This window comes from Neoarius graeffei, chromosome 17 (genome assembly GCF_027579695.1).
Source record: "Neoarius graeffei isolate fNeoGra1 chromosome 17, fNeoGra1.pri, whole genome shotgun sequence".
Classification (NCBI taxonomy): domain Eukaryota; kingdom Metazoa; phylum Chordata; class Actinopteri; order Siluriformes; family Ariidae; genus Neoarius; species Neoarius graeffei.
Window position 1 is genome coordinate 56,852,822 of NC_083585.1, and position 24,092 is coordinate 56,876,913.

Below are 24,092 nucleotides of genomic sequence, written 5' to 3' on the forward strand. Positions count from 1 at the left end.
AATGAAAAAACGCTTTCGGACACTACTCCGCCGCGCTGGTATTGACGTCATTACTGTCGCACAATTAAACCGTGCCAGATCAGTCGGCTGGTGGGTTTCAAAATAATAAACACATGCGTGTGTTTTTGTGATAAATCCATATTATACTGAGCGCATTTCCCACATTAATCAATACAAAGTACCTGCAGCTTTCAGCTCTTTTAAATCAAGGCTGAACACTTTCTTTCTTCTTCGCCGCTGCCTTTTACTAAATCAAATTTGAGGCTTTTAGTTTGATTTCTTTCAGCATGACCGCAATGCATGATGGGATATATTGCTTTGGTTAGTGACCATCGTTGTACACTACTTTTCATGATATATTGTGGGATAGTTTGAGTGCACTATATAGGGTGTAAATAATCCTCACTAAGGTTTCGGACAGCACTACAAAATGGCGTCCTCACTATATAGTGCCCTGTACAGTGAGTACGGAGCGATTTCAGACACCGGGGTTGTCAAAAGACGCGCGCGCTCTCTTTCGAATGCTGACGTAATCAAGCCGGAAGTTTTGTTTGTTTTGAGAGCAATCAGGAAAGTTTGAAAAAAGTCGGCAGTAATCGTCATTTCAACTCGTTTTTGTGCAATACTTCGTTTGGAAAACAGTTTTCAAAATGGCGGCACTGACACTTGGCTGACGCTTCACGTTTCGAAGTCTCGCACAAGTCTCGTGAAGATCGCGCAGATAAGCGACGCCTGCCGTGGACCAAACGAACTAAATTCAACACGGCTAAAAACCGAACAGGCCGATTAGTATAATATTTAATTGCGATTATTTGCCAATACGAGTCACGATATAAGGTTACTAAAACCGAAAACTTCATTGAAAAACACGTTAATTAAGAAATAAAGCGAGTTTAAAAATGACTTCAGTTCAACTTTAAACATCACCGAGTGTGTAAAGCACTCATTAAGCTTCCTACGTCCATCACAGAGGTTAATAAGTCCTAGTTCTGAAGTGAGGCGTGTGTACGTTGCATCCGAGAGGGAGGACGTGACCATTTGATAAGCGCCGTACGCTTTCGTATACGGCTATCGGAGTGGCGCTCTGTCAATCAATAACACGGTGACGTGACCTTTCCTTCCTTCATTCCTGTTCACTTGCTCATAAATTATACTTGTGAAAACGCTTCCTAAAGTTTCTAAAAATAGCAGCGTTGCGCTTTCAGGCAGGCTTTTGTCTCTCAGGATCAGTCAGACACGGTGAAATATTTATGAAGGACCAAAACTGATTGTTCGGCTCACGAAAGCTGACGTATGTGAGAGTCTGGAGCCTGGAGCGAGACGCTTGATCACAAGACGAGGTTTAAATCCCCGGAATAAAAGGGCTAAGCTCACTTCTGCCTAGTTCACATTTGATTTTTTTCATTGTTCTGGGCGAGTTTGTGTCGTATTGATTCGAGCAAGTCTGGACACTCGGTCTGTGATGCAGGTTACAGATTTAGCCGCGAACAATCGATGTGCTTCGAGACACAGGAGGAGAAGAGGCTATCTCCTCAGAACAGCACGAGCCGTAGTCATGACAGGAGAACCTGAGGAGTTTCGCTTGCTTGCTCTCTCGCTCACTCTCTCGCTCGTTTGCACACCATCATCCTACACTTGGAGCTTCCAGAGCTTTGGCTGAGCCCGGGAAAAAGTTTTCTCTTCCTTCTATTCCCCACAGTGAGCTGTGAGTCAGTGTGCTGCAAGCCAGTGGCATGAAATAAGAGCCAAGACACCTCCAACACTCCTGCTTTCTTTAGCACCAACTCCAGCAGCAGCCTTCAACTGCTTTGTGCCTCATCACACTAAGGATTCCACACCACGGCTCGGGAAAAATGTGCCGTTGCAGCTCGGCGTATAAGTTCCAGATGACGTTTAATAGCCTACACACATTATATTCTAATTTAGTGGCAGTTAGGCGAATCAGAGAGGGGTTAAGTGTGAGCACAAAACTATTTCTTCCGAATCAAGTGCATGCTTTTAATGAATCTCTCTCTTATTACACTGCATGCACTTAATAAAAGCAATAAAAATAGTTATTAATTTTTCTGGTTTTGGTGGAAAATCGTCCGGGTTCGAGATGTCATTTTAGATACCCAGGATTGCATTCGCCAAACATAACATACACTACAATCTAGGCTGGTATAATACCGATTAGAGCTGTAACAATATGCGTATCGAAATCGGAATCGCGATACGCAGAGCCACGATCCGTGTCAAGATCCAAGAAGGCAGAATCGCGGTACACCCTTTCAAACTTCTCCTCAGCCCGAAAACAGAGGTGCTTCCAAACTTCAATTTATAAATACTTTACTTTTTATTTAAATTTCATTTTAAACTTACTTAAATTACTTTTATTTTTTATATCTATTAGTAAGTCGTTTTTTCGCCGACCTGCGACAATCTTCTGCGAGTCACGCAACGTCCACAGTCGCCACTGGCAACCATATGGTGTCCTTGGCCACCAGAGCATCCGTTTCTTTTAAGCGGTCGCCATTCTGGTTGCGAGGCGGGGAGCGAATCTGTAAACAAGCAGCTCATTGGCTGGCTAGGTGTGCCACAAGCCAATCACAATCACCGACAAAGCTGCCTTGACCGGAAAGGCATGTCTGCTTGGGCGTTAGCGGCAGTTACGCAGAAGCCTTCTGCGGCAGTTACACTTTGACACGCGAGCAATGTTCCACTATAAAAATAACGTAATTTCCATCTGTTTTCCGCGATCACAGAAAATCATTGGCCCTATGAGAGTGAGACAGTGAGAGAGCCCCCCCCCCTCAAAAAAAAAAAAAATCTTAACGGATTTACACGATTTGGAAAAATGACTTTTTCAGAACCGAAAAAAACAGAGCTTCCGGCTCAACAGTATTATTTTGAAAAATAAAACAATCTTTGGATATACATTTGTTCATTTTTGAATACATATTACTCATTCTCTGCAGTGGTCTGAATTATTTGTTATTAAATAGTTAATTTAAGTGAGTAAATGTTAATAAGTCAAATTTACTACTTTAAAAAAACATCTCATCTCATCTCATTATCTCTAGCCGCTTTATCCTGTTCTACAGGGTCGCAGGCAAGCTGGAGCCTATCCCAGCTGACTACGGGCGAAAGGCGGGGTACACCCTGGACAAGTCGCCAGGTCATCACAGGGCTGACACATAGACACAGACAACCATTCACACTCACATTCACACCTACGGTCAATTTAGAGTCACCAGTTAACCTAACCTGCATGTCTTTGGACTGTGGGGGAAACCGGAGCACCCGGAGGAAACCCACGCGGACACGGGGAGAACATGCAAACTCCACACAGAAAGGCCCTCGCTGGCCACGGGGCTCGAACCCGGACCTTCTTGCTGTGAGGTGACAGCGCTAACCACTACACCACCGTGCCGCCGGGACATGAACTTATTTTTAAAAATTCACCTAAAACCATTTCTTTTTTTACCATCAGGTCACAAAACATGTAATCTTTAATGAATGATATGTTAAAAGATAACTTTAATTTTCTGTGATGTAATAAAAACATATTTATATGCCAAAGTCAAGCCTATGAGTTCCAAAATGATGTCTGTTCCATTACTTCTGTTACGATTGTCCATCTCGCGTCTGTTACAAATTAATTACAATCTAGCTATATACCATGTTAATCTTATTGAAAGAATGTGTATGTTTATTCTACTACACATGTTTATTAATTATATTTGCTAAAACATCACCTTCCTATGTTTCAAAAAGTAATTCTACATTGTTAAAATTGAGAATCTATATGTCCACAACACTTCTGTTACGTTCTGACTTTGGCATATAAATATGTTTTTATTACATCTCAGAAAATTAAAGTTATCTTTTAACATATCATTCATTAAAGATTACATGTTTTGTGACCTGATGGTAAAAAAAGAAATGGTTTTAGGTGAATTTTTAAAAATAAGTTCATGTCCCCATTTCAGTACCCATAAGCGTGGAATCACTCGTATGTATATATATATATATATATATATATATATACACACACACAGTTCTGTGCAAAAGTCTCAGGCATGTGTACAGAAATGCTGTCAACCAAAACTGGCTTAAAAAATAATGAAATAAAATGTTTCAACATTAAAAAAATACTAAAAACAGTAATCAGTAAGCTGTAATAAATCAATATAACAAAGTCGATATTCGGTGTGAGACGATCCTTTGCTTTAAAAAAAAAAAAATAGTAGTCTGAGGTCCAGTGAGTGCAGTTTTATGCGGAAATGAGCTGTAGGTTTTTCTGAGCATCTTCCAGAACCAGCCCCAGTTCTTCTGGACACTTTGACTGTCACACTTGCGTCTTCGTTTTGCCCCAAAACTTTTGCAGTCACCTTCATTATGTTTTCTTTTTCATGTGAAAAGTGTTCTCTTATGGAATATGCTGCTCAGATACTTTTTTTCCCTGTAAGATTTTTTTTTTCTGGGGAAAAAAAAAACGTTTGGAACTCTAAAATGCTTTTGTAATGTTTTGACTCTAATGTAGAAGTCGTAAAATAGACGTTTGTATGGAAAAAAAAGAGGGAGTGGGGCGGCACGGTGGTGTAGTGGTTAGCGCTGTCGCCTCACAGCAAGAAGGTCCGGGTTCGAGCCCCGTGGCCGGCGAGGGCCTTTCTGTGCGGAGTTTGCATGTTCTCCCCGTGTCCGCGTGGGTTTCCTCCGGGTGCTCCGGTTTCCCCCACAGTCCAAAGACATGCAGGTTAGGTTAACTGGTGACTCTAAATTGAGCGTAGGTGTGAATGTGAGTGTGAATGGTTGTCTGTGTCTATGTGTCAGCCCTGTGATGACCTGGCGACTTGTCCAGGGTGTACCCCGCCTTTCACCCGTAGTCAGCTGGGATAGGCTCCAGCTTGCCTGCGACCCTGTAGAACAGGATAAAGCGGCTAGAGATAATGAGATGAGACATGACCGTTGTTTAAAATGTGTTTGCTTGATTTCAATGTCACGCAAACTTCATTAGCATAGCACACTAACTGTTCTAGCTTCTTCCTTCCAAGCTTTAGCTTTCCTTGTTATATCTCTCGACAGTTTGATGAAATTATAACTCATAACTATGTACTACGGCTCAGAATGTTGGACAATATCTTCTCGAGTAACATAAATTAATGCATTGAAGCACCAGAGATGTGGTTTCTGAGGAGGATCCAAAGAATATCATGGACAAAAAACAATATCTCATGGATATGTCATGAACAGAGCAAGCAAAACAAGAGAAATAATGCATGAGATCGTGAGAAGGCAATGTCACATCACTGGACATGTGGTTAGGAAAGAGGAGGTTGAATGCATGATAATTATGGAAAGACTGAAGGGAAGAAAGCAAGAGGAAAGTAAAAATGAATGATAATGGAATGGAGACAGCAGCCAGTCAGGTGGAAATGAATACCAATGACCCAATCCGCTTGACCCGAAACAAGTGCGTGTCGGCAAGTGTTGTTCACATTGAACAAAAAGTACCGTAGCCAAAAGTTCAGTTCACACATGGTAACATCAGAGGTGGGTAGAGTAGCCAAAAATTGTACTCAAGCAAGAGTATTGTTACTTTAGAATAATATTACTCAAGTAAAAGTAAAAAGTAGTCGTCCAATTAATTACTTGAGTAAGAGTAAAAAGTACTGAGTGAAAAAACTACTCAAGTACTGAGTAACTGCTGAGTAACTTCTTTGATTATTGATCAGGATGTCATAACAGGCAGAGATTTCATATATATTTCACACATATAAACTGGGTGGCACGGTGGTGTAGTGGTTCGCGCTGTCGCCTCACAGCAAGAAGGTCCGGGTTCGAGCCCCGTGGCCGGCGAGGGCCTTTCTGTGCGGAGTTCGCATGTTCTCCCCGTGTCCGCGTGGGTTTCCTCCGGGTGCTCCGGTTTCCCCCACAGTTTCCCCCAAAGACATGCAGGTTAGGTTAACTGGTGACTCTAAATTGAGCGTAGGTGTGAATGTGAGTGTGAATGGTTGTCTGTGTCTATGTGTCAGCCCTGTGATGACCTGGCGACTTGTCCAGGGTGTACCCCGCCTTTCGCCCATAGTCAGCTGGGATAGGCTCCAGCTTGCCTGCGACCCTGTAGAACAGGATAAAGCGGCTAGAGATAATGAGATGAGATGAGATATATTGTTAAGTTTATGAACGAGGCTTGTACGCAGTGACCCGATGCACGAGAGTCATGTATCATGCTGGGTACGTGTTTAGTAATACGCAGGATGTTCTAACCATCGGTAAATCTGCGTCTGCGTCTGATTTTCATTGCTTCCCATTTCACAACCGCTTGCCCTTCATATTCACTCGGATATAAAAGACGAGCACGACTCTAAGAGGTATGATTCATCCAACCTCGTCTTTTACACTGAAGTGCATTAGCCGTCCCCGGAATACACTCTACTTTTTGTGCTGAATGAGTCAAAGTAGATGCATTTACAATAACCAGATCCTTGAACTCTAATTTCGAGGTTGTAAATTTCGAGGGCAGAATAGAAGTTTTAAAGTGGTTGAATAATCTTGTGGGGTTTTATTCAGCTGATGAATAAACTCTCAGAGTGAGCGAGATGGTTTCGTCGTGGTGTTGAGGGAAAGCCGTCGTTACGTAGCCGAGTCGTCATCGTCGTCGTCGATAGTTCTACCGGTGTCACGGCTGTAATGAGTTTTAATCGCAGGCCATCCACTTCCTTCCTCCCTTCCACTAACTCAGGGATCCACTGAAGACATTCCTGCTGAGATCTGCTCCATCTCGGTTTGTCTCCTCCCCCTCTCCGTGCCGTCTAATCCGGCTAATCTCAGTCCACCAGACTCTGTTCATGTGTGTGTGTCCTGGTGAAACCCCTCGAGACATCCACGGTTAATTATTTATGGAGTCAATCAATGTTTTGCCAGTAGATTGAATAAACAGCTCAGTATCACCTTCTCGTGGATCACTGAGCACCGAACCTGTTCCTTCACACCGTGTTTTTGAGAACTTGGACGGATTTCAGCGATTAGCAGGCGTTTAGCGTTAAACAAGGTGGTAAAAAGGAAGTAGGCAACTGAGAAGTTGCAGAGAACAGCATTTCAACTGCTTTAATGCTTGTTTTTGGATGTGAAGTGGAAAAAGTGCTGCTCAGATCACTGCCCATTGTGTTTTCATGCCAGCTGCTATTGCAGGGCAGTTTCATTGTTTTGTTTGTTTATTTATTTATTGAATTTTACGAGGGTGAGTCAAATAATGATTACGGAAGCCGCGAGAAGCCCTTCATATAATCTTTTTTTATTCACCGTGTTATCCCGAGATAACGACATAATTAATTCAGGATCTCGAGAAAACAACACAACTAATTCGAGATCTCGAGAAAACAAAACCGTTATTCCGTGATCTCGAGAAAACAAAACCGTTATTCCGAGATAACGACATAAATAATGCAATCTCTCCCTGTGTCAACCCCTGATCAAAATATTGCCTTATTAGGTGATCGATTATTCCAGACATTCTAATGACCAAAGTTGCGTCTATACAGAATGAGAAATAGCCCCAAAGTCAGCATATCACAAGTCTCTTGGCGCACCTGAATGAACCATTTCTCAGCTGTTTACTTGAGATCATGAAATAATTGTTTTGTTTTCTCGAGATCTCGAAATAATGGTTTTGTTTTCTCAAGATCTCAAATTAGTTGTGTTTTTTTCTCGAGATCCTGAATTAATTATGTCGTTATCTTGGAATAACGGTTTTGTTTTCTCGAGATCTCGAATTAGTCTTGTTGTTTTCTCGAGATCCTGAATTAATTATGTCGTTATCTTGGAATAACGGTTTTGTTTTCTCGAGATCTCGAATTAGTCTTGTTGTTTTCTCGAGATCCTGAATTAATTATGTCGTTATCTCGGAATAACAGTTTTGTTTTCTCGAGATCTTGAATTAGTTGTGTTGTTTTCTCGATATCCTGAATTAATTATGTCGTTATCTTGGAATAACGGTTTTGTTTTCTCGAGATCTCGAATTAGTCGTGTTGTTTTCTCGAGATCCTGAATTAATTATGTCGTTATCTCGGAATAATGGTTTTGTTTTCTCGAGATCTTGAATTAGTCGTGTTGTTTTCTCGAGATCCTGAATTAATTATGTCGTTATCTCGGAATAACGGTTTTGTTTTCTCGAGATCTCGAATTAGTCGTGTTGTTTTCTCGAGATCCTGAATTAATTATGTCGTTATCTCGGAATAACGGTTTTGTTTTCTCGAGATCTTGAATTAGTTGTGTTGTTTTCTCGAGATCCTGAATTAATTATGTCGTTATCTCGGAATAACGGTTTTGCTTTCTCGAGATCTCGAAATAGTCGTGTTGTTTTCTCGAGATCCTGAATTAATTATGTCGTTATCTCGGAATAACGGTTTTGTTTTCTCGAGATCTCGAATTAGTCGTGTTGTTTTCTCGAGATCCTGAATTAATTATGTCGTTATCTCGGAATAACGGTTTTGTTTTCTCGAGATCTCGAATTAGTCGTGTTGTTTTCTCGAGATCCTGAATTAATTATGTCGTTATCTCGGAATAATGGTTTTGTTTTCTCGAGATCTTGAATTAGTCGTGTTGTTTTCTCGAGATCCTGAATTAATTATGTCGTTATCTCGGAATAACGGTTTTGTTTTCTCGAGATCTCGAATTAGTCGTGTTGTTTTCTCGAGATCCTGAATTAATTATGTCGTTATCTCGGAATAATGGTTTTGTTTTCTCGAGATCTCGAATTAGTCGTGTTGTTTTCTCGAGATCCTGAATTAATTATGTCGTTATCTCGGAATAACGGTTTTGCTTTCTCGAGATCTCGAATTAGTCGTGTTGTTTTCTCGAGATCCTGAATTAATTATGTCGTTATCTCAGAATAACGGTTTTGCTTTCTCGAGATCTCGAATTAGTCGTGTTGTTTTCTCGAGATCCTGAATTAATTATGTCGTTATCTCGGAATAACGGTTTTGTTTTCTCGAGATCTCGAATTAGTCGTGTTGTTTTCTCGAAGATCCTGAATTAATTATGTCGTTATCTCGGAATAACGGTTTTGTTTTCTCGAGATCTCGAATTAGTCGTGTTGTTTTCTCGAAGATCCTGAATTAATTATGTCGTTATCTCGGAATAACGGTTTTGTTTTCTCGAGATCTCGAATTAGTCGTGTTGTTTTCTCGAGATCCTGAATTAATTATGTCGTTATCTCAGAATAACGGTTTTGCTTTCTCGAGATCTCGAATTAGTCGTGTTGTTTTCTCGAGATCCTGAATTAATTATGTCGTTATCTCGGAATAACGGTTTTGTTTTCTCGAGATCTCGAATTAGTCGTGTTGTTTTCTCGAAGATCCTGAATTAATTATGTCGTTATCTCGGGATAACAAGGTGAATAAAAAATGGATTATATGAAGGGCCTCTCGCGGCTTCTGTAAATGATAAAAAAAAAATTAGTGCAACATTTTTGTGACACCTATTTGCAAAAAAAAAAGTGCAAAATAATTAAAAGCTTTTAATTTACCTGACCCTCATTTTTATTTTATTTTTAATTTGAGGATTTTTTTTCTGTTTTGTTTACTGTATTACATTTTTTTTAATTTTATGTTCTTTTTATTTGTTGTTTTGGATGATTTAGATTATTTTTGTTTTTTAATTTGTTCCATTTATTACATTTGAATTGTTGTTTTTGTTGTTTTCTCGGGTTTATTTATATTTTTGAGTTTCTGTTGTATTATTTGATTTATATTTTTTTCTCAATTTTTATTTTAATTTAGTTTTTATTTCAGTATGGTTACTAAAGCTAGACGGCCTTTCGATTTCATAAAATCGGTGAAATTTAGTTCCCTCTGAAATTTGGTTGTTGTGGTATGTTATTTCTGTTCTATCAAAAAAAAAAAACACCACCCAGGCCATTCTGTTCTGTGGCTGGGAAGTTATTTAATTTGAGGGGATTAAAGCAAATAATGTGCATGAAATCTCTCGCTTCATGCAGTCATGCAGACAGAGGAAGTCCGTGTGTGTGTGTGTGTGCGCATGCCCAGGTTTACCTTTGAGCGTGCACTGACAGTTCCATCATTCTGACGCTAAACGAACAGCTGATCACACCGAGGTGCTCGCTGAGCGCCGATATTTATTAGTTTGGTCCTGCGTTTCCTTTCCTTCGTAGAGAACATAACGTCTTTTCTTCGTCTCGCTTTCTGTTATTGTAGTCAGTCTTCCACATTTCATTCACACACTCACGTCCTCCAAGCTACATTTGCCAAAGGCACTGACGCAACCCCATACCATGACACGCTCTGGCTTTTGGACTTGTTCCTGGTTACAATTTGGATGGTCCTTTATGTCTTTGGTCCAGAGCGCACGGTGTCAATTTCTTCCAAAAAGACCTGGAATACTGATTCATCTGACCATAATACACGTTTCCACTGTGTGATGGTCCATCCCAGACACCTCCAAGCCCAGAGAAGTTGACCGTTCTTCTGGACACAGTTAACATAAGGCTTCCTTTTTGCACAGTAAAGTTTTAACCGTTGTTTGTGGATGTAACTCTGTATTGTAGCTTGACGAAGGTTTTCCAAAGTAATCCTGAGCCCATGTGGTTCTATCAGCTCCAGATGAATGACGGTTCTTGATGCAGTGCCTTCTGAGGAATCGGAGATCGCAGGTGTTCGGATTAGGCTTGAGCCCTTTGCCCTTTACACACTGAAATTCCTCCAGATTCCTTGAATCGTTTAATGATATTATGTACCAGAGAAGGTGAAATATCCAAATCCCTTCATATCTTTCTTTAAGGAACATTGTTTTTCTGATTGGAGGTTGTTACGTGAGAATGTGAGTCTGAACTATATTCTAATGTCCCTCGTGTAGAATTTCGCCAAGCAAGAATTCATATTTGTAAGGTATATGAGAAGCTTAGTCTGTGTATGAAACTTGCACCGTCATCTAAACTTAAGAAATGTTGATATTTAAAGTGACGCAGTGGGAAAAATTAATTGACAGTAAACATTGTTTTCTGGACCCGAAGCATCTAAAACGTAAAGCACAGATGAAGAGTTTTATTTGGTAGCTTTGACTTTGAGAAACATTCAACATAAACAGAAAATCGAGATTGTATTTGTCCTCACTGTTAATTAAACATTAGGAATGAACAAATATTTTTCGAGCATTGTGGTACAGTTCTTTGCATGAATGAAAAAATAATAATATGTTGTGATAATAAATGTGATATAATCACCCGTCTCTACTGACCACTAGCAACAGCAGTGGGTGAAACTTGTGGATGTTTCTGTCTCACACAAAAACTTCTCTGACCTTCAGAAGCTTTTAGATGAGAGCGTAAAGTCGCTTAATCCAGCACCTGGTTTATTATCTCCAGATTATCAGGCTGCTCCATTAGCTGGATTAGATCCTTGCTGGATTAGAGCTGGGTTCTGTAGGAAGGGGGATCAGAATCTCCATTAAAAGTGGGAAGGCAACTGATTTCTGCTCAAAATATCTGCGTTCTCTAGTTAGGTATGTACTTTATTTCACATTCACCACCACTCCTCTATACAAGACTATTGTTTTGTCTCCAATTTAAAAAAAAAAAAGAGCAGAAAGGATTATGGGAATGGCTGCCTCAGTTGGGCCAAGGTGGCGATGTGGGTTCAGATTACCAAGCGTATGATCACATATTGCTTACCCTACTCAGTCCATCCATCCATCTATCTATCCATCTCCGTCCATGTCCATCAATCCCCATCTATCCATCCATCTCCATGCATACATCTCCATCTGTCTATCCATCAATCTCCATCTATCCATCCATCTCATGCATACATCTTCTATCCATCTATCTCTATCTATCCATCCATCTCCATCCGTCTATCCATCTCCATGCATACATCTCCATCCATCCATCCATCCATCCATCCATCCATCCATCCATCCATCCATCTCCATGCATACATCTCCATCTGTCTATCCATCCATCTCAATCTGTCTATCCATCCATCTCCATCCGTCTATCCATCTCCATCCATCCATCCATCCATCCATCCATCCATCCATCCATCCATCCATCTCCATGCATACATCTCCATCTCTCTATCCATCCTTCTTCATCTATCCATCCATCTCCATCAATCTCTGTCCATCTCCATCAGTCTCCATCTATCCATCCATCTATCTCCATGCATACATCTCCATCTGTCTATCCATCCATCTCCATCCGTCCATCCATCCATCCATCCATCCATCTCCATGCATACATCTCCATCTCTCTATCCATCCTTCTTCATCTATCCATCCATCTCCATCAATCTCTGTCCATCTCCATCAGTCTCCATCTATCCATCCATCTATCTCCATGCATACATCTCCATCTGTCTATCCATCCATCCATCCATCCATCCATCCATCCATCCATCCATCCATCCATCCATCTCCATGCATACATCTCCATCTCTGTATCCATCCTTCTCCATCTGTCCATCCATCCATCTCCATCTGTCCATCCATCTCCATCGATCTCTGTCCATCTCCATCAATCTCCATCCATCTCCATCCATCCATCAATCTCCATCCGTCTGTCCGTCCCCAAATGTAGGCTGATTTATTTAATATGATAGTGTCTTGCAAAAGTATTCAGCCTCCTTAAGTCAGCAGATTTGTCTGTATCTACAATAAACACTGATTCTTCCAGTCAGTATTTTTTTTTACTGCAAACCAGTTTGCTGTCAAAGTAAATTTGCAAAGCCAAAATTCATTATTTGTCAGTCGATCTTTAAATAAAACTGAAAAATGCTGCTTCAATAAGTATTCCACACTTGGTCGAACCACCTTTTGTTGAAATAACAGCTTTACGTCTGTTGGGGTTAAGTTCCTACCAGATTTGCCCCAGATTCTTTAGTTTGGTTGGCTGTTGTTTGTTTACTGCAGTTCTCAAACAGTGCCACAGATTCTTAGTGGGATTCAGATCTTGACTTTGACTTGGCCACTGTAGACCTCTCACCTTTTTCTTTTAAACCACTCCTGCATTTCTTTGGACTTGTGTTTGAGACCATTATCCTGTTGAAAGATGAATTTCTTGAGCAACCATTTCTTTTTTCTTCTGTCGAGCTCTTGAAATGTTTGTGTGGTGCACCTTCAGCTCCTCCACCCTCAGCTATGGTCCTCTGGAACTCCTTCAGAGTGACTGTTGGCCTCCCTGTGGCTTCCCTCTCCAGCCTCGGTCTTGTTTTTGTGCCGAGTTTTGAGGTAGTGCTCCTTTCGGTAGTGTGTGGATGGTGCGATGCAGCTTCTGCTTCCTCATTATTGATCCAGCGATGCCTAATGGGATGTCCGACCTCTTGAATATAATCTTACACCCTATTCTGAAGTTATGAAATGCTATTAGCTTGTCTTTAGCTTCCTTAGAATGCTCATTTGAAGGAAGTCTTCATTATCGCTCCCTTTCCTACAGACTGACAGTGGCTTCACTGAGAGTTTAACTGAGGTGGTTTTTGTTCAGAAAACGAGATCGGTTTTAATATTTCACAGGTGAAGGTCAATTATAAGGCAGGTGTGTCCTCATTAAGACAATATCATGAGGCTCTTTCAGACCAGAGGAATTTTTTCACAGTTCTTAGAACTGTTGGAGGAAGTTTTCATTTTTTGTGTGCGTCCTCACTGCAGGAACTTAGAAAGATTACAGTTCTCCAGGGTAGGTTCTCTCCCAGTGCAAGAGGAACCGTGAGCAATGTAAATGTATGTTGATTGGTCGAACACGAGCCAGTGCAGCACCAGCAACCGCCATTTTGAAAATTCCATGTAAAGCTTTAGTTGTGTAAACAACAGCTTTTAGCATTTGCAAAATAAATGGCCTGATGGTGAAGTCCAGACTTTATTGACTGCAGTTTTGATACATCTAAAAATCTTCGCAAGCATTTCCTGTTAAAGTTACGCTAGCAAGCCGGCTAACACCACTTCAGCGTTCCTAATGGCAGTGCAAAGGCAAACAGATAAAAAGCCTTTGAAGGTATGCAGTTCCTCTCAAACAGAACTGTTTGGTCCGAAAACGCCTTTTCATACGGAACTTCCGGACCCCGGGGTGTTCGAATACTTATGCAAACAGCATGTTTTAAGATTTGAATTTCTTTGAAATATCCTACTAACTGACCAGCAATTAATTTTGACTTTCAGTGTAAGGGAACTTGTTTGGGAGCCACTGCATATTTAACAGTTATTCCACGAAATCGAGTTGTACTCAGGGCTCGACATTAACAGTAGCCCGATTGCCCGGGGCAACCATTCAATAGATTCGGACAACCAGACTCTCACAAATGCTTGCCCGATCGGGCAACTACCCAAATATATCAACTTACGTGAAAAACGATGTTTATTCATTCATATTATGATGAAATTCCATCACAATTTGCGATTGTTTGACTCGGAAAGACAATTACGGGATGTTCAACAACTAGCGGAATTCACATTTGCACATCGCGGGCTCGCAATGCAGTTTCCCATTGCTAATAATTATCGCGTAGTGCATATTCAGTGTTTTATTCAGACCCTCCAGGATTTCGCGATGTTGAGATTTGCAACTTCAACCCAAATTCAACCAATCCTCGAATTCAGGGCGGTGTTGCAATTATATCCAATCACCGCAACTTTCCCGCAAATTTGACCAATAGTTGGCGTCGTCTTGAGGTGACGTTGACAAACTACCTTCCGCCTTACTTCCGTGTATACGTTCAAGAGAAGCAGCATGTGCGCAGTGTTGCCAGATTGGGCGGTTTTAAGTGCATTTTGGCGGATTTTGAACATATTTTGGGCTGGAAAACGTCAGCAGTATCTGGCAACACTGCATGTGCGAGTCAGTGTTTATGTAGGCTTAAATTCTGTTACTGAAAGTGTATTATGTTTACAGTGAAGGACTGTGTGCACTTTACATTATTTTTTTGCTTAATACAATAAATTAATGGATGCCCACATTTTTGCCAAAATGATATTTTATTTTCCATTGTTTAGGCAGCTTCAGCATCATACTGTGAGATTCTGTTCAAATTGTTTTTTTCTTCTATGAAGCCTGAGCCATTTATTTTATTAGTTTATAATTATTGTTTAATTTAGTCTTCAGGAGAGACTGCCTGCACACAGTACTAGTATTAATAGTTTTTTTTCTTACATGAAAGCTGAGGCATTTATATTATATTTTAAGGTAACTTCATGTTGTGCTGTGAGGTTCTCTGCACTTTAACTTTTGAACCAACAGGTGCATTTGGATAAGTAAAGCCTATTTTTCTGCATTTTTGTAGTCCTGGTAATCTTTTATATTGGTAAAGTTGTTTATAGGACCATTTCTCAGTGTCTTTGTTTTTTTTAATCAATAGTTTTTCAGGAATGACTTAATATTTAACATATCACTCAATTTTAATCACAAAAAGAGAAAATCGCAACAATTTCTCGCAACTTTCACTTCCTCCCGCAATCCAATCGCAACAAAACCCTAAAAAACACCGCAACTTTCATCGCAAGTTTTTGGAACCCCCCCCCGCGACATCAGACATTTTAGCCCGCAACAATCACAAAAAAGGCCCGCGGAATCCTGGGGGGACTGTCTATTGGTATGTCCTTCACTACATGACTAATTACCGCATTACTCGCACAGGGCGCTAGTGTCAATGCTTGTTGATACAGACAGTGTCTGAGAAGGTTGAATAATAAATAAAAAAATAATATGTAATATTTGGGCAACCATGTTCTGAATTCGGGCAACCAGATTTCTACAAATGGTTGCCCGAATGGGCAGCCATGTCTCAAAGTTAACGTAGAGCCCTGCGTACATGGGCTGATAGCTGACGAGGCGCGTAGCACCGAGTATGAGGAAATTGATCGGAATAACTGTTTTATTCTATCCACATTCACTGGATTTTGAGAAGAAGAGCTTTTTTATTTTAATTTTTTGCAAATTCGATAAATAAATAACTTTTTATACAAAACGTTCGACAAAATAATTTCTGCTGAGAATGTAAACAAACCGGCGAAATGACAGGAGCAATTTGTGAAAAATGCGATGATAATAAAAAGTTAAATTTATATAGTGCCTTTCAAGAAACCCAAGGACACTTTATAATAGTAGACAAAGAAAAAAAATATATATATAATAAGAAAAAAATAAATAAAAATAAAAGGTAAAAAGTCCACCAAGTAGGGGTCAGGATGTAATTCCCGTGGTGTAGCAGCCACAGTCCCACCAAAAGGCGCACGAAAACAAGTCCCACATCTCCAGCACCGCCGCCGCGACGCCGTCAGCAACATCGCTCAGAACATCACGACATGGATCCACAAAGCGAGCACAGAAGCTCCGCCACTCAAAGCGCTGGTGTGTCCCAAACCGACTGCACAGCTGCTGCGACACCACCAAGCAACATCGCTCGGAACACCACGCCAAGTGTTAAAGCACAGAGCGCTGGACAACCATGATGTAAAATGAGCAACGAGCTCACTGCAGTCCACAGCTGGGAGCACAGGCATCGCCCACGGCGAACCAAGGCCTGGAGGGAACCGACGCCCAAAACTGGGTCTGGAGCTACACCACAACCGGTGGACAAAACACTCAAACAAACATCAAACTACACAAACACAAAAAAAAAATAGAAAAAGAAATTTAAAAAAAAAAGCTCCGGTGAGACGCGGCAGCCAGAACGCGCACGATGTACACTCAACCGGAAACGGAAAAAAAAAAAGGCTCAGTAATAATAATAATAATAATAATTAAATATAATAATAATAATTCTTGAAAAATAAAAAAAGAGACATTCTTACCATCAAATACTTTCATTTCATATTTTGTTGCGTTTTTTTTTGTATTTTTGGGGGTTTTGTTTTCGAGTAGTTTTTATTTCATCCTCGGTTGGTTCAGCAACACGCTCGGCCATTTTGTTTTTCTCTACTCACGGTATATGAGCTGATATCGTAGTAGTCGAGTAGCCAATCAGAGCGCGCGATTGTTCATATCCAGTGAATGTGGATAGAATAAGAGTCTTTTGAGAAATAAATAATCAAAATTATTTGCCAAGGGAGCAAGACAGTTTGCATTTCTTTGTTTGTTTGAACAAAATCCAAACTCTTACTTTGCTAAAATACCTAGAAATTGTTTAAAATAATATTAGCTCTGAAAAATAACGGAGACGAAGTCGAGCACCGATATTCACTGAGCCTGTGGTGGATAATTGTTTTAGGAACAGAATTCTCCTTCATAATTTGTAATCCTTCCTCACTTACAGTGACGAAGTGATCAGACGTCATTTTGCTGAGTCGCTCGAGGCGATTATCGAGAAATAGTCTGAATTTCTCGACCAATCACAGCACGCATTTTCCTATAATCACCTCTGTATTGATACTAATAGCTATTAATATTAAAGCTCGTGATTAACAGCAATCTGATAACCTGTTGTCGAAGACCAGACAAATATCTCCATGGGTCAGATGTTTTGGCGTAAGATTTGAGTTTTGCAGTGTTCTGTTCTGTTCACAGGCCTTTAACCGTCAAAAATGTTGTGAAAAGAAAGTGAAAAAAAAAAAGAAACCACACTCAAGGCCGCATCCACGCTCGGGTATAATTAGTTTTTCTTCATTCAGCTCTTTAACATCCCACTGCGATGACTTTTCATCACTAAAGCTGTTATTTCTGTGGCTTGGATTCTGGCTTTCTGAGCTTCACGGTCTCGTGGACGGATCTGAAATATCAGACAGCTGATGTTGTCAGAGTTGCTGTTAGCGTGGAGCTGTCGCGTGTGTGGCATCACGGCGGATACAGGACTTCATTGCTCTCGGCTGGAGACTCAGATTAGCAGCAGGAAGGAACCTGAGGATTGTTTGTACCGTAGCTTGCGATGTTCCATAACGCCTGTGATGAGGTGCGCTGGGACGTGACGCTACATGCTCCAAAAATTAGCCTTCTGAGGATTTATGATGGAGTGTAGCGGCGGCGTGATTGTCCTGAAAGTAGCATCTGTTGGGATTTGTTTTATTTTTTATTTTTTCCGTATGACTGGCGTGATGTACCGTCTTTATTTTAAACAAGATTATCTGCTGCTTGTCATTCAGCACAAACCTTTTTTTTTTTTTACAACCCCGATTCCAAAAAAGTTGGGACAAAGTACAAATTGTAAATAAAAACGGAATGCAATGATGTGGAAGTTTCAAAATTCCATATTTTATTCAGAATAGAACATAGATGACATATCAAATGTTTAAACTGAGAAAATGCATCATTTAAAGAGAAAAATTAGGTGATTTTAAACTTCATGGCAACAACACATCTCAAAAAAGTTGGGACAAGACCATGTTTCCCACTGTGAGACATCCCCTTTTCTCTTTACAACAGTCTGTAAACGTCTGGGGACTGAGGAGACAAGTTGCTCAAGTTTAGGGATAGGAATGTTAACCCATTCTTGTCTAATGTAGGATTCTAGTTGCTCAGCTGTCTTCGGTCTTTTTTGTCGTATCTTCCGTTTTATGATGCGCCAAATGTTTTCTATGGGTGAAAGATCTGGACTGCAGGCTGGCCAGTTCAGTACCCGGACCCTTCTTCTACGCAGCCACAATGCTGTAATTGATGCAGTATGTGGTTTGGCATTGTCATGTTGGAAAATGCAAGGTCTTCCCTGAAAGAGACGTCATCTGGATGGGAGCATATGTTGCTCTAGAACCTGGATATACCTTTCAGCATTGATGGTGTCTTTCCAGATGTGTAAGCTGCCCATGCCACACGCACTAATGCAACCCCATACCATCAGAGGTGCAGGCTTCTGAACTGAGCGCTGATAACAACTCGGGTCGTCCTTCTCCTCTTTAGTCCGAATGACACGGCGTCCCTGATTTCCATAAAGAACTTCAAATTTTGATTCGTCTGACCACAGAACAGTTTTCCACTTTGCCACAGTCCATTTTAAATGAGCCTTGGCCCAGAGAAGACGTCTGCGCTTCTGCATCATGTTTAGATGCGGCTTCTTCTTTGAACTATAGAGTTTTAGCTGGCAACGGTGGATGGCACGGTGAATTGTGTTCACAGATAATGTTCTCTGGAAATATTCCTGAGCCCATTTTGTGATTTCCAATACAGAAGCATGCCTGTATGTGATGCAGTGCCGTCTAAGGGCCCGAAGATCACGGGCACCCAGTATGGTTTTCTGGCCTTGACCCTTACGCACAGAGATTCTTCCAGATTCTCTGAATCTTTTGATGATATTATGCACTGTAGATGATGATATGTTCAAACTCTTTGCAATTTTACACTGTCAAACTCCTTTCTGATATTGCTCCACTATTTGTCGGCGCAGAATTAGGGGGATTGGTGATCCTCTTCCCATCTTTACTTCTGAGAGCCGCTGCCACTCCAAGATGCTCTTTTTATACCCAGTCATGTTAATGACCTATTGCCAATTGACCTAATGAGTTGCAATTTGGTCCTCCAGCTGTTCCTTTTTTGTACCTTTAACTTTTCCAGCCTCTTATTGCCCCTGTCCCAACTTTTTTGAGATGTGTTGCTGTCATGAAATTTCAAATGAGCCAATATTTGGCATGAAATTTCAAAATGTCTCACTTTTGACATTTGATATGTTGTCTATGTTCTATTGTGAATACAATATCAGTTTTTGAGATTTGTAAATTATTGCATTCCGTTTTTATTTACAATTTGTACTTTGTCCCAACTTTTTTGGAATCGGGGTTGTAAGCTAAAACTGCGGTCTCACCTGAAACAAAACATGAAGTGGGCGAGGCAAGTTGAACAGAGATTGATTTTATGCAAATAAGCAAAGCAAGATGGTGACTACAAATGAGAATAAATGAAATTAGCATTATTCTTTTTTTTGAGTCGGTAAAATGATCTAAACAGCGCCTCTTTTTTGTCATTGCGGTTTTCTTTTTACTTTTTCTGACGCAAAAGTTGGAAGGTGTTTGATTCTTCTGAAAATATGTGTTCTGTCGCTAGGTATGGACTTTATTACACTGCTCGCACAAAATCACTTGATTTGTGAACATGAACATTTTTATTCTTTTATTCGCAAACCCTGCTTGGACCCTGCGCGTCTCTGCTTGCACACAAATTTGAAAAATTGAATGATGTAAACAAAAAAGAAAGAAAGAAAGAAAGGCTCCAGCTCTCAGAATTGGATCAGTGCTTTAGTAGCTGAAATGAAGAGCTCTGGGGAAGTCTCATTTGTGCCGAGATGACCTTTAGCTCCCTGTCAGAGCCGTGAGTGAAGCTGAGAGATGATGCCTCTATTTGTTCGTGTTGAGGATCAGTGTGTCGGGCTGCTCGCGGTCCGACGGCGGATCAGACGAACTGCTAATCAAATGAAAACCTCAGACGTGGCTGGAGAGAGCAGTAAAGTCCATCTGGGCTTCACTCTGGAAGAATTGTCTCTCATCTGCTCTCAGTTTCTCACCGTTCTCTTTTCTGTTCTCGTCCTCTCGCTCAGGTCTGTGACGGACCCCCGCGACGGTAAACGTGTGGCCCTCAAAAAGATGCCCAACGTCTTCCAGAACCTCGTCTCCTGTAAGAGGGTCTTCCGCGAGCTGAAAATGCTCTGCTTCTTCAAACACGACAACGTGAGTTCACTCACACTCTCAGCGACACTAAACTCACACCTGTGTGTGTGTGTGTGTGTGTGCATGCGCTGTGGTGTGTGTGTGGGTGTGTGGGTGTGTGTGTGTGTGTGTGTGTGTGTACGCGCTGTGGTGTGTGTGTGTGTGTGTGTGTACGTGCTGTGGTGTGTGTGTGTGTGTGTACGCGCTGTGGTGTGTGTGTGTGTGTGTGCGCGCGCTGTTTGTATGTTTTTGTTTGTGTCTTTCTTTCATTCGTTTTCTTTTCTTTCTTGCTTGCTTATATTTCTTTCTTTTTCTTTCCTTCTTTCTTGCTTGCTCGCTTTCTCTCTTTCCTTCTTTTTGCTGTTTTTCTTTCTTTCCTTCTTGCTTGCTCACTTTCTTTTTTCTTTCTTTTTTCTTGTTTGCTTGCCTTTCTTTCTTTCTTTCTTTCTTTCTTTCTTGCTTGCTTGCTTACATTTCTTTCTTTTTCTCTTTTTTCCTTCTTGCTTGCTTGTATTTCTTTCTTTCTTGCTTGCTCGCTTGCTCACTTTCTTTTTTCTTCTTTCTTGCTTACATTTCTTTCTTTTTCTCTTTTCTTTCCTTCTGTTTTCTTTCCTTCTTGCTTGCTTGCATTTCTTTCTTTCTTTCTTTCTTTCTTTCTTTCTTTCTTTCTTTCTTTCTTCCTCACTTACTTTCTCTCTTCCTTCCTTTATTTTTTCTTTCTTTTTCTGTTCTTTTTCTTTCCTTCTTGCTTGCTCACATTCATTTTTCTTTTTCTCTTTTCTTTCCCTCTTTTTCTTTCTTTCCTTCTTGCTTGCTTGCTTGTATTTCTTTCTTGCTCACTTGCTTGCTTGCTTTCTCTCTTTCCTTCTTAATTTATTTTTTTCTGTTCTTTCTTTTTCTTTCCTTCTTGCTTGCTCACATTCATCTTTCTTTCTTTCTTTCTTTCTTTCTTTCTTTTTCTTCTTGCTTGCCTTTCTTTTCTTTCTTTCTCCTTTTTTCTTTCTTGCTTGCTTACTTTCTCTCTTTCCTTCCTTTTTTCTTTTTCTGTTTTCTTTTTCTTTCCTTCTTGCTTACTCACATTCATTTTTCTTTCTTTCTTGCTTGCTTGCTCACTTTCTTTCTTTCTTTCTTTCTTTCTTTCTTTATTTATTTATTTTTTCTTTCTGTTCTTTCTTGCTCACATTCTATTTTCTTTCTTTCTTTCCTTCCTTCCTTCCCTCAGCTGTCTCGGTGAGCTCAGTGTGTGTGTGTGTGTGTGTGTGTGTGTGTGTGTGAGCTCTCGCCCCGGCTGATGTCATGTGAAGGTTAGTGTCAGTGTCTGTGCTCATCATCGTCACTGCTATTGATGACCCTGCGGACTTGTTCTCTCTCTCTCTCTCTCTCTCTCTCTCTCTCTCTCTCAGGTCCTGTCAGCTCTGGACATCCTGCAGCCTCCTCACATTGACTACTTTGAGGAAATGTATCCTGCCCCGGCGTAGCAGGCACTGTGAGCAGTGATCAGAGTCTCTCCTGGCTGGTGTTCAGTCAGATCTCAGTGCTTTCACTTTCAGTGCGTTTTGTACAGTGTTAGTGTTGGTTTTATTTACTGATTACATGTCAGAACAACAGCAACAGCAACATGGATAGTTATCTCTGTTCTCTTGGTCGATATGTAAGTCAGGAATAAAACGGTGTGCTTTTCTAGGAAAATAATCAGTGACAGCGGTGCGAAGAAGCACAACATTGATTATTTTCCTATAGCTGGATGTTCCGGAGCGTTTTATTCCTCTAATGCTGCAGCAATTTGCCAGAGATTATACTTTTCTCCGTAGTACAGTTTCTCTGTTTTGCTGAGCGGAGATAGTTTTGTATGAACACCTCTCGGCCTGTTGTACAGTCTTTCATTAGAATAACGACTTCCTGTCTTTAGTGTCGCTTTATGACTGAGTTTGGGCTTTTTTACGCCTGCTTGGTGTGCATCGTCAGTCGTTTGGTTGTTGGTTCTCTTCCAGCCCGTCTGAATCTGCTCAGGTCGTGTGCGTTCCTGCCAGCACATTCCCCGCGAGAGATATTCCAGTGCTGACATTCTCTCGGCTCAGAGCCGTGGAGATGATGCGTTCATCCGTGTGCTGCTGTGTGGCGTTCACTGCGGTTTAACCGACTCCAACACTTCCAGCGTCTGAGCCGAGAGACGGACCGGAGACAGACCACGCACGTCTGTCCTGGTGTGTGTCTAGAATGGAAAGTAAGCAAACACCTTGTTAATAAGAGAGGGTCGGAGATCAGAAAATGGACAGATTGGGTCGAGCTTTTTTGCCAGGAAGGCTATAGTAACTCATATAATCACTCTTTACAACCGTGGTGAGCAGAAAAACATCTCAGCATGCAACAGCAGAAGACACAACGTGTTGGGTTCCAGTCCTGCAACCAAGACCAGGGATCTTAGAATCAAGAACAAGTTCCTATTAAAGTGTCCGGTGTGTGGAAATAGTGTCATATCAGCGTACTGTATATCAAGTTTTATTCTATCCACCTTCACTGGATATGAGCAATCATGTGCTCTGATTAGCGACTACTAGGATATCAGCTCATATACCGTGAGTAGAGAAAAACAAATTATGGTGGCGGAGCGTGTTCCGGAACCAACCGAGGACGAAATAAAACTCTACTCGAAAAGAAAACCCCCCAAAAATACAAAAAAACAGTGACAAAATATGGAATGAAAGTATTTGATGGTAAGAATGTATCTTTTTTTTTCAAAAATTATTATTATTATTAGAGCATTTTTCACAAATTATTCCCGTCATTTCGCCGGTTTGTTTACATGGTTAGGGGAAGCCATGGCCTAATGGTTAGAGAAACAGCTTTGGGACTAAAAGGTTGCTGGTTCAATTCCCTAGATTACCGTAGCAGGATTGGCTTAAGCGCCCTTGAGCAAGGCGCCTAACCTCCAACCGCTCCGCCAAGAGTGGTGGCGTACCTTGTGTCTGATCTGCCAAAGAAAAACTGATGATGTGATTATCAGTTGGGGCATCGAACCTGATCATCTGAACTGTTTACATTCCAAGCGGAAATTATTTTGTTGGACGTTTCGTGTGAAGTTTTTATTGATTGAATTTGCAAAGAAATAAAAATAAAAACGTTCCGTTTCTCAAAACCCAGTGAATGTGGATATCAGCAGAGATGCCTACTAGTACGGATTGGCCGTATTTTGTACGGAAAAGTTACGTAAATACGATGTTACGGCAAACAGTGTTATTCTCATCTCATCTCATTATCTCTAGCCGCTTTATCCTGTTCTACAGGGTCGCAGGCGAGCTAGAGCCTATCCCAGCTGACTACGGGCGAAAGGCGGGGTACACCCTGGACAAGTCGCCAGGTCATCACAGGGCTGACACATAGACACAGACAACCATTCACACTCACATTCACACCTACGCTCAATTTAGAGTCACCAGTTAACCTAACCTGCATGTCTTTGGACTGTGGGGGAAACCGGAGCACCCGGAGGAAACCCACGCGGACACGGGGAGAACATGCAAACTCCGCACAGAAAGGCCCTC

The 24,092-nt window shown here is 41.0% G+C and overlaps 1 protein-coding gene across 1 annotated transcript in view; it reads left to right on the forward strand.

Moving 5' to 3' along the window:
• The window catches only part of nlk2 (nemo-like kinase, type 2), a 269,767-nt gene that overhangs the window by 91,313 nt on the left and 154,362 nt on the right, over positions 1 to 24,092 (forward strand). The window contains exons 2-3 of the mRNA XM_060897765.1: positions 20,442 to 20,571; positions 21,954 to 22,009. Of these exons, the coding sequence (XP_060753748.1) occupies positions 20,442 to 20,571; positions 21,954 to 22,009 (186 nt within the window). The remainder of the gene's footprint in view (positions 1 to 20,441; positions 20,572 to 21,953; positions 22,010 to 24,092) is intronic.